Source organism: Elephantulus edwardii, unplaced genomic scaffold (assembly GCF_000299155.1).
Source record: "Elephantulus edwardii isolate Elephantulus edwardi_28Jun2011 unplaced genomic scaffold, EleEdw1.0 scaffold00002, whole genome shotgun sequence".
NCBI classification, from domain to species: domain Eukaryota; kingdom Metazoa; phylum Chordata; class Mammalia; order Macroscelidea; family Macroscelididae; genus Elephantulus; species Elephantulus edwardii.
The window spans coordinates 28312039-28327159 of NW_006399752.1; the positions used below are offsets into that span (position 1 = coordinate 28312039).

At 46.9% G+C, this 15121-nt stretch overlaps 1 protein-coding gene across 1 annotated transcript in view; it reads right to left on the reverse strand.

The window, feature by feature from the left end:
- ATG2B (autophagy related 2B) overlaps nt 1-14762 on the reverse strand; it is a 102706-nt gene extending 87944 nt beyond the window's left edge. Inside the window, exons 1-2 of the mRNA XM_006879166.1 lie at nt 14601-14762; nt 270-432 (exon numbers count right to left, since the gene is read on the reverse strand). Of these exons, the coding sequence (XP_006879228.1) occupies nt 270-432; nt 14601-14762 (325 nt within the window). The remainder of the gene's footprint in view (nt 1-269; nt 433-14600) is intronic.
- Between the last annotated feature and the right edge of the window lie 359 nt (nt 14763-15121).

Consider the following 15121-nt stretch of genomic DNA (forward strand, 5'->3'; position numbering starts at 1 on the left):
GCACATCCACAGTCACGCACACCCCCAGTCACGCACAGCCACAATCACACAGCCCAGTCACGCAGGCCCACACTCACGCAGGCCCATACTCACGCACGCCCACACTCACGCACGTCCACAGAGGGCCTGGTTCTAACCTTCATCAATGGCATTCTCATAAATACCATGAGGGACACCAAACACAGAAGAGCATGCAGCTCTGCCGCGCTCCCTGTCTGAGAGGACTAGAGACTGACCAGGCCGACACATGACACATGGAGGACACCTACCCAGGCGGGGCCGGGGCCGGAAGACCATCTCCAGGCCCTTCACCTCCAGGGCACAATTGTCCTGCAGCAAGGAGCCCCAGGGGACCGACAGGGAGATGGTCTGGATGAAGCCTTCTGTGACCTCCAGCGGTACATCCGCCGACTCCAGGATGTCGTTGAGACACTGGGGAGAGACAACACAGAACAGCGCATGAGGGGAGCTCTGGTGGCCTAGTGGCAAGGAGCTGCAATTACAATCCCACAGGCACACGGTTCGAATCCACCAGATGCTCTGCCGGGAAAAGGAGGAACAATCTCCTCCTGTACCAGTCAGATCTGATTTGACGGTACACTCACACAAAAATTAAAAAAAAAAAAAAAGAACAGCGCATGAGTGATGTGGAAAGACAAAGACTACACCAACCATGTGTCGGGCACCAGGACTCGCACACAGAGCCCTGGATGAGGACATGTGGCCCTCTCTGGGCTTACAGGAGTGCCAGAACCAAGACCCAAACCAGCCCTGTGTGTCACACTGACACCCATGGAGATCCACTGACAGCTCTCCGTCTCTATGGGAGGACACAGCCTCACCATTCTCCCTTGGATTAGAACTGCTGACCTCCTGGGAAGCAGCCTAGCATGTTATGCACATGCCTCCAGGGTCCAGGGCAGGAGAGAGACAGGGTGAAGGTGTGATGAGCGCTCTGCCAGCTCGGAGCCCATGCCCTAAGCGTCCAGGTGGGTCCCCCACCACCCCCGGCCAGGAAGTCCTCTTGAAGGTGAACCAGAGGCTGAGCAGGGGCCGAGCCGCTCCTTGGGCAGGCAGAGGAGCGAGCGTGTGAGGGGACTCAGGAGCAGGTGAGGCTGTCAGGCTGCCGCGCCGTGTACCGTGTACCGGCGGAGGCTTGAGATGAAGGGGAACCAACCAAGCTCACTGTCCTCAGCCAGTGCTGACCCACAGCCACCCGGGAGGGCACATGCATGCCCCCTTGGGCTTCCCACAGCTACACAAAGCAGACTGCCACACTTTTGTCCCACAGAGTAACAGGTAAGTTTAATTACCCACTTTCCAGTTGGCAGGAAGTACATTAACCTCTGCATCTGTCAGATTCCTGTTAGGCAAGGTGAGCGTTATCTGAGGCAAAGCGGAGCCGCTGACGGGTATGACACAGGGTGCAGTGGTGAGGGTGAATGGTCTGACATCACAGGGTGTGTGCACACGAAGAAAGCAAATACCATGAGAGGAAGGTTGTCAGGAGTAATGGACTGTAGAGACTGGTTTAGGCCAGGGTAGGTGATAGCAGGACTGGGGACAGCTAAAGTGCACGCATTTTCATAAAAGATTTAGGAAACAGAAGAATTAATTGGCATCACAACTCTAAAGAAGAAAAAAAATGAATACTAATAAAAGATGATGTCAAGGTTGCTGGCTGGGTACCATGAGGACGTTGTTGTTGTTAGGTGCCCCTGAACCGATAGCACAGTCATCCTAGAAACAACAGATCCTATCCTGTCCCATCCTGTGCCACCATCCTCATCTCTGACACCCCTGAGGCCACTGATACAAGCACTCTGTCAACCCATCTTGTTGAGGGTCTTCCTCTCTTCTTCTGACCCTCCATCTTTCCAAGAATGATGTCCATTTCCAAGGAATAGCCTCTCAAAACAACACGTGCAAAGGATGTGACGTGAAGTTTTGCCATCCTTGTCTCCAAGGAGCACTCTGCCTGCACTTTTCCCAAGACATGTGTTTGGTTTCTGCTTCCCCATAGGATACTCAGCACTCTTTTCCAATACCACAACCTAAAGCTGTCAATCTTTATATCATCCTTATTCACTCCCTAGTTCTCAGATGATTGGTGACAGGGAAGAAGACCATGATTTGAAGCCGGGGCACCTTAGTCTTTAATGCATCTTGACTGCATGTCCGACTGATCTCTGACTGCAGAAGTTGGTAGAAATCTTCTATTTTCTCCTCTTTGGCTGTAGTTGTTGGTGCATATTTGAATGATGGTGGTATTCACTGGACTTCCTTGTATGCATGTGGATATTATCCTGCCACAATATTATATGTCAAGACAGATCTAGAAATGACTTTTTTTAACTATGAAGGTGACCCCCTTTTCCCTCATCTTTTCATCTCCAGCACAGTAGATCAGAAATCATTGTCTTACTCAAAATGCCTCTGACCAGTCCAGCTCATTGCACCAATACCTAGTATGTCAATATTTATGAGCTCCATTTCTTTCTTAACAATGTTTTCTACATTCATGGTTCTTACATTCCATGTTCCAATCACTAGTGTCTGCTTACGAAGACCAGATGAGCTGTGGGAGGGCGAAGACCATCATTCAGGAAGAATTCAGGGAGTCAGGACAAAGACAGAGGAAGAAGAAAAGAACCAAGACGAATGTCAGAGAGAACTCTGAATACTGCACTAGAGCGCCGAGAAGCCAAAGCAAAAGGAAAAAAGCAGGAAGTTAAGGAGCTGAACAGAAGATTTCAAAGGGCAGTACAGGAAGACAAAGTAAAATATAATGAAACGTGCAAAGAGCTGGAGTCAAAAAATCAAGGGGCCGAACTCGCTCAGTGTTTCTTCCTCTCACTGTCTTTTTCCCCCTTGTTGTTACCATCGAGTCAGATCCGACTAGCACAGGTGCAGATTGCCTCTCCTTCTCCAGCAGAGTATCTGGTGGATTCGAACCGTGTGCCTTCGGGATTGCAGTGCAGCCACCAGAGCTCCCTCACTCAGCATTTCTTAAGCTGAAGGAACTGAAGAACAAATTCAAGCCTCGAGTTGCAATACTTAAGGATGCTTCAGGCAGAATATTAAATGATCCAGGAAGCATTAAAAGAAGATACAAAGAGTATATAGCGTCACTGTACCAAAAGGAATTGGTGGACACAGAAGAATTTAATTTAAAAAACGTATGAGAAAAAACCCCTCGTATGAGCCTGTGGTGATGAAAGAGGAAATTCAAGCTGCTCTGAAAGAACTGGCAAAAACAAGGCCCCAGGAATTGACGGTATACCAAAGGACATGTTTCAACAGACGCTGCGCTGGACATGCTCACCAAGTTGTGCCAAGAAATCTGGAGGACAACCACTTGGTCAACTGACTGGAAGAGATCTATATTTGTTCCCATCCCAAAGAAGGGCGACCCAACTGAGTGCAGATATTATCAAACAATATCATTAATATCACATGTAAACAAGATTCTGCTGAAGATTATCCAAAAATGACTGGAACAGCACATGAACAAAGACTGCCGGATGTGCAGGCTGGATTTAGAAGAGGTGTTGATACTAGGGATATTATAGCTAATGTCAGATGGATCTTGGCTGAAAGCAGGGAATACCAGAGGAATGTCTGTGTTTCATTGACTATGCAAAGGCATTTGACTGTGTGGATCATAACAAACTATGGCTGACTCTGAGAAGAATGGGAATCCCAGAACACTTGATTGTGCTTATGTGAAATACTTGGATCAGGAGGCAGTTGTCAGAACAGAGAGAGCAAGGAAACAGGTTCTGATCCGCTGTTCATGGGTTTACTACGAGTCAGACTTGACTCATCAGAACCAAATAACAACAACAAACGGGGTCACAGCAGATGGTCCTAGGCTGAGTGGAGAAACAGCAGAGGGTCCTGGGCTGAGTGGAGAAACAGCAGAGGGTCCTTGGCTGAGAGGGAAAAAAGATGCAACAAAACTTAAAAAAAAAAAAGAGCAGGTTTTCCGGAGGAACACAGACTGGTGGAACCTTGGAGACAATGGCCTGTAGTCATCCCCTGAGGCTGGAGCAAAATTCACCCCAGTGGATCAGCTTCCAACCAAACAACAGGCAGGCTTCCAGGGTGAACAGTGAAGGCTGGGGGCTCCCCAAGGGCCCTGTAAGCCTCAGAAAACACTCAAAGGCCAGAAGGGAAAAAGGACCAATGGAGATGAGCCTTAAGACAGTCCTGTTCCATGGTGCAGACTGTGATTAATGTCTGAGAACTAAGTGTCTGTGGGCATGATAGAACGGGAAGCCAATTTTCTCTACAAACTTTCACTCAAAGCAAAACAAAAAATTTTAAAAATAAGACTTTAAAAAATACACATTGTTGGCAAGCTCTGGTGGCCTAGTGGCAGGAAACTGCACTGTAATCCCAGAGGTGCACGGTTCAAATCCACCAGATGCTCTGATGAAGAGGGAGGGACAATCGCCTCCTGTAACCAGTCAGATCCGATTTGACGGTACACACATAAAATAAATAAATAAAAATAAAAAAAAAATACACATTGTTAGGGAGCTCTGGTGGCCTACTGGCAAGAAGCTACACTGCAATCCCCGAGGTACACAGTTTGAATCCACCAGATGCTCTACTGGAGAAGGAAGGGCAATCTCCTCCTGTACCAGGTCAGATCCCATTTGACGGTACACGCAAAAGATAGTAAAATTTAAAAAAAAAGGTTAAAAAGTTAAAAAAATACACATTGTTTATTGAAAAGATAATTTTTTTAAAGAAAGATACAGAGGCTATGGTCCTTGCAGTCACTTGTTATGCATCAGAGAGCTGGACAATGACTAGGGATGATAGAAGGAGAGTTGATGCCTTTGAGCTGTGGTGCTGCAGAAGCGTACTGAATACACCGTGGCCTGCTAGGAGAACAAACAAGTTTGTCCCGGAGAGGGTGAAGCCAGGCTGCTTCCTGAAGGCAAGGATTCTGAAGCTCCATCTGACATACTTTGGACATGTTGCAAGGAGGGACCAGCCCTTGGAGAGGGGCGTCACGCTTGGGAGGGTGGAGGGACAGTGCAGGAGAGGAAGATCCTCGAGATGGATTGAGTCAGTGACTGGGGTAATGGGGCATAGGTGTGTCAGAGACAATAAATTGGCAAGGGATAGAGCAGGGTTTAAGGCCGTTGTACACAGGGTCGCTATGAGTCACAGGTGACTCGACGACACATAACAACAACTTGCTTCTACTACCACTCATCTATCCATCTGCAGTGTTGTGGCGGGTGGTGTGTTGCTGTGATGCTGAAAGCTCTGCCACGATGCTATCAGCAGGGCCAGCCAGGGGGCCCAGGTTTCCATGGAACTTCCAGACTAAGAGGCAGTACTAGTCATCCAGTTCTGAAACAAGCCCTTGAACACCTTACAGGGAACAGCGGAACTGGGTCCTTCAAGCTGGAAGACATTCATACACAGCAGGGGAAGAGCTGCCTCCTTAGGCCGGAGTCTGCCTTAAAGGTGGGAATGGAGTAAAGCTTTCACCCAGGGAAAGACCCTCATTTGCTGATGTGGCATGACTCAAAATGAGGAGAAACAGTTGTAAATCCCTATTAGTAACTGGGACACATTCAAATGCAGCTGGGAAAAACTGTCTCTGCCTCTTCAAAGTGGAGTCTACAATTGATGCAAATAGAGAAAAGCTTTCACCCAATGAAGGACCCCTCATTTACTGATGTGGCCAGATTCAAACTGAGAAGAAACAGTTGCAAACAAAAAGCATGTCTTGAGGAAACTGGCAATTGTCAAAAGTGTAATGAAATTTATAAAGACAGACATTCTAGGCATTAATTAGCTGAGATGGATCGGTCATGCGCTGTGCTGAGAAGGACAGATTGAAGAGGAGTACCGTTACATTCATGATCATGAGAACATTTCAATCATTGAAAAGAATATTTCAAGATCCACCCTGAAGTACAATGCCATCAGCAGTAGTATTAATACCCAGACCCATACAAGGAGATCTGTGCAAACATACAAACTATTATTCAAAAATACACAGCAACTACTAAAGTCAAAGCTGAAGGAAGTGAGGATTTCTTTCAACTTTCAGAGTCAGAAACTGATCAAAGATGCAATCTAGATGCATTAATAATAACTAGTGTGCTCGCTTCGGCAGCACATATACTAAAATTGGAATGATACAGAGAAGATTAGCATGGCCCCTGTGCAAGGATGACACCCAAATTCGTGAAGCGTTCCATATTTTCAACCCTGAAATTAACCAGTCTGTACCGAAGGCTAACTCCTTTCACCTACAAATTTCGTCTTTGGATACAAAGCTAAGTGGATAGTCCTTACGGAGGGACTGTTTAAAAAGAGGCAGGGAAGAGAAAAGAAAAAAAAATAATAACTAGTGACTCAAACGCACAAGTTGCAAACAAACAGGAGGGACCAGTAGTTGGAAAACACAGCCTTGGAGAGAGAAATGAGGCCAGACATTGCATGGCTGTTTCAGACAAGGATTTATTCATTGCAAATACCCTTTTTAGAAAACAAACAGCAATTTCACACACAGACCTTGCTTGATGGTATACGCAGGAACTTGAGAGCAGTTCAGTAACAGCGGTCAAAACAGGCAAGTACAAATTGAAGCTAAAGAAAATAAAAATAAATCCAAAACATCACCTTCAGTTTATTCCACCTTGATTTAAAAACCACATGCAAAATAGATGCGATGCCTTGAACACCAACAACCACGGAGTAAATGAGTTGTAAGATGACATCAACATCATCCGTAAAGATGCAAAACATTATTAAAAAGACAGAAAAAAATTTCAAAAATAATAAAAAGACAAAAAATAAATAGAACAAAATACATGTCAGAAGTAACTCTGAAACTTGTTCTTCAATGTACAGAAGCTAAAGCAAAAGCATAAATAATGAAATAAGAGACCTAAACAGAAGACTTCAAAGGGCAGCTTGTGAAGATAAAGCAACACTGTATAATAAAATGTACAAAGTTGTGGAGTTATAAAATCAAACATGCCCAACAAGAAAAAAAGTCAAGTCTCAAGTTGCAATAATGAAAAATTTTATGGCCAAAAATATTGAGTAACATAGGAAGCATCAAACGAATACGGAAAGAAAAAAAAGAAGATGGAAGAAATACAGAGTTACTGTGACAAAAAGAACTGATTGGTGCTGAACTGTTCCAGAAAGGAGCATATGATCAAGGAGTAACAATACTGAAGGAAGGAGTCCAAGCTGCACTGAAGGCCTTAGCAAAAAAATGGACAGAATACCAATCAATACCAGGAGTTGATGCAATACCAATTAATATATTTCAGCAAAATGACACACCCCTGAATGTACAAAGATGTTTATTTTTGTTTTATTGAATATACAAAGTCATTCAACTATGTGACCTATAATAAATTATGGATAACACTGAAAAGAATGGAAATTTCAGAACAATCACTATGCTCATGCAAACCTTGCCCACTTCAACCAAGAGGGAGGCATTTGAATAGAGGAAGCAGATATCACATGGTTTACCATCAGGAAAGATATGTCAGGGTGGTATCCCTTCTCCATACCTATTCAATTTGTATGCTTGTAAGTCATTGAAGATGGACTATATGAAGAAGAAGAATGTGGCACCAGGATTGGAGAAAGACTCATCAACAATCTATGTTATGCAGATAATAATGCCTGGTTCGCTCAAAGTGAACAGGGCTTGAAGCACTTATTAAAGAGGGTCAAAAACAATAATCTCCAATATGTATTACACTTCAACATCAAAAAAGTATAAAACCTCACCAATGTACCAACAGGAACATTATGATAGATGAAGATTAAAGTTGTCGGTTACTTAATTTTACTTGGATCAATAATCAACATGGTAGCCACGGTCAAGAAATCAAGAGACACATTGCATTGGAAGAATCAGCTGTCAAGAACTTCCTTAAAAGGCTAAAAGCAAGGCTGTCAGTTTAAAAGCGAAGGTGTACCTAACTTAGTCCATGGTATTTTTGTTTCATGTGCATGTGCAACTTGGACAATGCATAGGGAAGACTGAAGTAGAATTGATACCTTTGGATGAAGAATGCTTGGCAGAGTTTATAGTAAAGATACAGAGTATTAAATATACCATGGACTGCCAAGAGAACAGACACATCTGTCTCAGTGCCATCAGGATGCTCCTTGGAGGCAAGGATGGTGAAACTTAATCTCAAATCCGTCAGGTACGTTGTCAACATAAGCTGTTATACTGTTAGGTGTCGTCAAGTCGAGCTGACTCATAGCAATCCTCTGAATAACAGACTTGAGCCCTGTCCTATCCTGTGCCAACCTCATAATCTCACACTCGAACTCACTGCTGCAGTCACTGTATCAATCCACCTGGCTGAGAGGGTCTTCCTTTCCTTCACCACCTTTCCAAGCATGATATCCTTCTCTAAAAAATAGGCAAGGAATAGCCTTTCCCAGCAACCTGCTAAAGTATGTTAGACAAAGCTTGTGTGATATGGAGCTTCAAAATTCGTACCTCCAAGGAGCAAGGTGGTTTCACCCTCTCCAGGACAGATCTATTTGTTCTCTTGGCAGTGCATGATATATTCAATACTCTTTTCCAGTACCACAACTCAAAGGCATAGACTCTGTCATCCTTTTTCACTGTCCTGTTCTCAGATGTATAGCAATCTATAGAAAGAATGGCAAGGTCTTTGACAAAAGTGCTTCCCTCAGTGGACATCAGGTGATTTATCAGAACAAAGCACCTTTTGAGTGTAACCACTGCAGAAAATCCTTTGCCTGGGAAACCATTTTCTTCACTACCTGAGCACTCTTTGTCCAGCCTCACAGACACACAGTGGTTCTAACAGAAGACTGGCTCATTACTGATGTCCTCGTTCTTCCCATCAGTTATCAAAGGTTATGCAGGAGTTGACTAGGGCATTCTTTTTCCTCCGTATCGTTAAGTTATTCTTGCTAACTAACTTGGTGGTGTTCTTTCATCTTTATTTCTCTAAAACATTAGGCTTAAAGCAAATTTTTTTCTTCTCAAACTCTTTGTTCAAAAGCTGTACATTGGTTGTGAGATTGAGTATGTTGCGAGGATGGGCCAGTCCTCGGAGATGACTATCATGCTTGGAAAGGAAGAGTGGCAGAGCAGAAGACAAAGATCCTCGAAGAGATGGACTGATGATGTGGTGTCTGCGTCAACGGGGTGAGTCCTGTCAGAGACGGTGAGGTTGGCTCAGGTCAAGGCCAGGTGCAGAGCTATTGTTCATAAGGTTTCTCTGCATCATAGTTGACCAAAGAGGACGTAACAACAACAATCACCTATCTGTGAGGTATCGCTTATCAGTTATGAAAGTCATTAAAATAAAGTGTAAGAAAAACTGAATTTGGAATCAAACCTATAGACTGCCTTATGAAAGTTGTTGTTGTTGTTGTTATGTGCCGTCGAGTCGCTTGCGACTCATAGCGACCCTATGTACAACAGCCCTAAACTCCGCTCTGTCCTGTGCCAATCGCACTGTCTCCTACACTCCCATCCCAATTATCCCAGTCACTGAATCAATCCACCTCATAGAGGGCCTTCCTCTCCTGCGCTGTCCCTCCACCCTCCCAAGCATGATGTCCCTCTCCAAGGACCGGTCTCTCCTCACAACATGTCCAAAGTATGTTAAACGGAGCCTCAGAATCCTTGCCTCCAAGGAGCCACCCGGTTTAACCCTTTCCAGGACAAATCTGTTTGCTTTCCTAGCAGTCCATGGTATTCTCAATACTCTTCTCCAGCACCACAGCTCAAAGGCATCAATTCTCCTTCTATCCTCCCTGGTCATTGTCCAACTCTCTGATGCATAACAAGTGACTGCGAAGACCATGACCTGTATCAGACGCACCTTAGTTTCCAGAGAGACACCACTGCTCTTCAGTACTTTGGAGAGGTCCCTAACAGCAGACTTTCCCATGGCAATGCGCCTTTTAATTTCCTGGCTGCTGGTGCCAAGACTGTTGACTATGGAGCCAAGCAAACTAAAGCTGTGTACAATCTCAATCTCTTCACCATCCATCCTGATGCTGCCAATTGGTCCAGTGGTGAGAATCTTTGTCTTCTTGGCATTGAGCCTCAATCCATATTGTAGGCTGCAGTCCTTGACACTCTGCAGCAGGCGCTTCAGGACCTCTTCAGTTTCAGCAAGCAGGGTTGTGTCATCCGCATAACGCAGGTTGTTGATAAATCGTCCACCAATCTTGACCCCACATTTCTCCTCATAGAGCCCAGCTTTCCGGATAATATGTTCTGCAGATAGGTTGAAAAGGTATGGAGATAGGATGCATCCCTGGCGTACGCCCTTCCCAATTTTGAACCATGCAGTGTTCCCTTGATCTGTTCTGACGACTGCCTCCTGGTCCAAGTATAAGTTTCACATTAGAACGATCAAGTGTTCTGGGATTCCCATTCTTCTCAGAGTCAGCCACAGTTTGTTATGATCTACACAGTCAAATGCCTTTGCATAGTCAATGAAACACAGATAGACATTCCTCTGGTATTCCCTGCTTTCAGCCAAGATCCATCTAACATCAGCTACAATATCTCTAGTACCACGACCCCTTCTAAACCCAGCCTGGACTTGTGGTAGTTCTTTGCTGATGTGCTGTTCCAGTCATTTTTGGATAATCTTCAGCAGAATCTTGCTTGCATGTGAAATCAGTGAGATTGTTCTATAGTTTCCACACTCTGTTGGGTCACCTTTCTTTGGGATAGGAACAAATATCGATCTCTTCCAGTCAGTTGGCCAAATGGTTGTTCTCCAGATTTCTTGGCACAACTTGGTGAGCACGTCCATGGCAGCATCTGTTAACTGAAATATGTCAACTGGTATACCATCTATTCCTGGAGCCTTATTTTTTGCCATTTCCTTCAAAGGAGCCTTAACTTCTTTCATCACCATAGGCTTTTGCTCATATATTGTTTCATGAAATTCTTCTGTGTCTTCCACTTCCTTTCGATACAGTGACTCAGTATATTCTTTCCATCTTCTTTTAATACTTCCTGGATCATTTCACATTCTGCCGAAAGCAACCTTGATTATAGCAACTCGAGGTTTGAATTTGTTCTTCAGTTCCTTGAGCTTAAGATATGCTGAGCGAGTTCGGCCCTTTTGATTTTCTGACTCCTTATGAAAGTATTGTATCAAAATTATTTTAGGCACTAACAAGAACACATTTTTATTCATTAATCAGCAAAAGGAAGCACTTATTGAATGTCTAGCAGATTTGCCCCACTTAATTTGTCACAGCAAGTTTTGTTGAGCCTAGTCCTCACGTTCAAGGAGAAGAAAATAAAATCCTCAGATGAAGCTAGATGGACATTGTTTTGCCAATGATCTTGAAGTTCAACTGTACAATTCAGTTTCTATACTTCTCATTTCCCATGAAGAATGAATGCTGTTGTTGTTAGGGTCCCATGGTGTTGGCTATGACTCATGGCAACCACATATAAAAGAGACCGAGCCTTGCCTACTCCTGCCCCACTCCTGCTGTGCTCAAGTCCATTGCTGCAGTGACTGTCAGTCCATGTCCGTGAGGGCTTCCTCTCGTCTGCTGGTCTACTCTTCCAGGCACGCTGTCACTGCAGGGACGGGTCCCTCTGACAGCATGTCCAGACTAAGATGAAGTCCCATCGTCCCTGTTCCAAAGGTGCATTTAGGCTTCACGTCTTCCAAGGCAGGTGTGTTTCTCTTCTGGCAGGTTACGGGGTACAGTCAAAATTCTTCACCACAAGCCACAAGCCAAAGGCATTGATTCATTGGTCTTTCTTCGCCACTGTTCGGCTTCTATGTGCATATGAGGTAACAGAAAATACCAGATTTGTTACTCAATGTAATACATCATTTGATTTCTTGGCCTCTGCTTCCCTGGACGCCGACTCTAAACTGAAGTAAAATGAAATCCTTCACAACTTCAATCTTTTCTCCCTCTATCATGTTGTTACTGGTTCAGTTGTGAAGATTAAGTGAAAGCTTACAGGTGGAAGCCCCCGGCACAGTGCCCGCTGCTGACATCAGGCTCCCCTCACTTCCTCTTCCGAGGCTGCATGCTGTGGGACAGGATGGAGGAAACACAGCTTCAGACCCCGACAGATCTGTATTTGCCTGGAACTACTTGCTGCCTCTGTGACATGAGAGGAATTATAAACTCTATCTGCAGACAGTAATAATACTCATTCTCCAGGTTTAGTGTGCAAAGTCATTTAATAGTGAAGTGTTTTACTGTAGAATGAGTCTGAAGATCCAAGGGGGGAGGTGGAAACAGGGGGGACGCCAATCGTGGGGTCACACAATCTGACGGGTGTGTGTGAAGGAATTGGCAAAGATCTGGTGCGAAAAACAATGTATTCGAATTTGTAAATAAATCAGATTACAAAATAAAACAGTAGTGTATCGGTACATAGACACCAGAAGACATTTATTTAGGGTCCCGATCTCCTCCCCCAAGAATCTGTTCACACAGCATCAGAAGTAGGAACATACTTTGATGTGAGAGACCTGTCAAATACTTTCTCCTCTGGTAAGAATTACAGCATATAGTCCTGACAGCGCCTGTGTCCAGTGTAGACTCCACTAAAGCTTATTTTGCCAAGGGAAACTACTGTGTCCAGTGTCTCATGATGCAATGGGCGGCCCTGGCCACTCTGTGGCTGTTGGACTGGGTCTTTCTGGTCTCAAACCAGAGCTCTCTTCACTGTCTCAAGCACGTTCTCTCCCTTTGGTCATTTGTCCCTGCCCTCCAGCCCTCTCTACAGCTCTTAGAACTCCAGCAGGGCGGAGCAGAACTGACCTGCAGGCTTCCTCTGTAATCTTCACGGAAGCACAGCACCTCTGCTTCTCCTGCTGAGTCACTTAGTGACTGATAAAACTGTCTGCTTAGTCATACTGTAACACAAATTAAGGAGCAGAATAAGGTGTGAACCATAATTGGAGCTTTTAAGGTCCCTATCAGTATGGACTGAGGCTCAATGTCAAGAAGACAAAGATTCTCGCCACTGGACCAATTGACAGTGTCAGGAGGGATGGCGAAGAGATTGAGATTGTTCACAGCTTCAATTTGCTCGGCTCCACAGTCAACAATCTTGGCACCAGCAGTCAGGAAATCAAAAAGCGTATCGCGATGGGAAAGTCTGCTGTTAGGGACCTCTCCAAAGTACTCAGGAGCAACGGTGTCTCTCTGGAGACTAAGGGGCACCTGATACAGGCCATGGTCTTTGCAATCGCTTGTTATGCATCAGAGAGTTGGACAATGACTAGAGAGGACAGAAGGAGAGTTGATGCCTTTGAGCTGTGGTGCCGGAGAAGAGTATTGAATGTACCATGGACTGCCAGGAAAACAAACAGATTCATCTTAGAGAGGATTAAACCAAGCTACTCCTTGGAGGCAAGGATTCTGGGGCTTCGTCTGACATACTTTGGACATGTTGCCAGGAGGGACGGGTTCTTGGAGAGGGACATCATGCTTGGGAGGGTTGAGGGACAAAGCAGGAGTGGACGACCCTCTATGAGATGGATTGATCCGGTGACTGGGGTAATAGGGATGGGTGTGTCAGAGGCAGTGTGGTTGGCGCAGGATAGAGCAGGGTTTAGGGCTGTTGTGCATAGGGTCGCTGAGTCGCAAATGACTCAACGGCACATAACAACAACAACAATGGTTAAGGACGTTATCCATATTGCTTAAACCAGGAAAAGGGGTTTTAGTTCTGCATAACAATCACTGGAAACTCACCTATACTTAAGACTTTACTAAATGTACACCACGTGTAGCAGACTTTTAGAATCTGGAGAAACTAGAGACGGGAACTACCAACCTAAACTGAAGGGCCAAGGGCAGTGGCCTGTATCAAGGGGGTCCCGCACATCCAGGGTGGACATGCCTGAAGGAGAACACCGGGCGTAAGGCAGGAACACAGGATCGCCCTCGCCGGGCCTTAAACCCGACACGGGCACCTGTAAGGCTCTGGGGCAACCTAGCACCTCTGGGGGACAACTAAAAACAGTCTAGAAACGTCTGCCAGCTGCAGCCTCAGCGCTTTTGCAACACCTGCTTTTACGCTGTCACGTGCAGCGTCGACAGCAGAGCCACGTGACAGGCCGGTCACCGCTGGCCTCGTAAACACAGCATCAAGCAAAGCAGGCGACCCGAAGTGGGCGCACCTTCAACCAGGTCCTTCTAGACGTCATCGCCTGCGGGGGCCACGCCGAGCCGGGGGTCACCTCCCAAAATTATTAACGCGCAGACAGTGGGGGCTCCTGACCCTCCGAGAGGGTCTACTCGCCCGTCACCTTGTGCAACTGTCACCCCATGAACTGGCGCTTGTCTGTCGTCCAGCCCGCAGCCCCACACGCCCAGGGGCAGGACTGGTCACTTCCAGCTCTGGACCCCGCTCCGTGGACCCCTGGAGGGGGCCCTGTCACCCCGGGTAAGTTTCTGGAACACGTGATTTGGGGGCGCAGACTCGCTGAGCGCATCCCGCGGCACCCGAAAGCCTCCCTCCGCGCCCGGCCACGCTGGGGTCCCCGAGGTGAGCTGACAGCCGCTCCCGGCTCGCCGCCGCCAGCTCTTACCCATTTGTCCAGGGGCACCTGCGCCAGGGAGCCGGTGCCCTGGTACAGGTCCAGGCTGAGCTGCTCCAGGCTCAGCTTCTCCTGCAGGAAGTGGCCCAGGTACCGCTGCAGCAGGTACCGGCAGGCCCTCTTCTTGATGGACTCCGAGAACGGCCACGGCATGGTGAGGGCTGGCGGCGCCGCGACCTCGGCTCCCTGGCAGCGCGGGGCCTACGCCCGGGGCGTCCGGTCCAAGCCCGCCGCTCGCCGGCGCCCCGCAGGGCCACCCATGGCCGCGCCGCTGCGCTGGGCCTGGCGGGGGACGGTGCTCTGTCACCGGCCGGCGGCTTCCGAGGGGTCGTCGTCCGCACGGACGCTGCCGGAGGGCCGGAGCAGGCGGCCAGCTGAGATCGGGCAGGGCCGGGCTGGGCACGCACCGCCGCCGCCGCGCCACCGATTTGTTGTCATCCGAGGGCGCGCTCCCGGCTCCCGGACGCTCCCGGCGCGCTCGCGAGACCACGCTCCCCGCGCGCGGCCGGCGC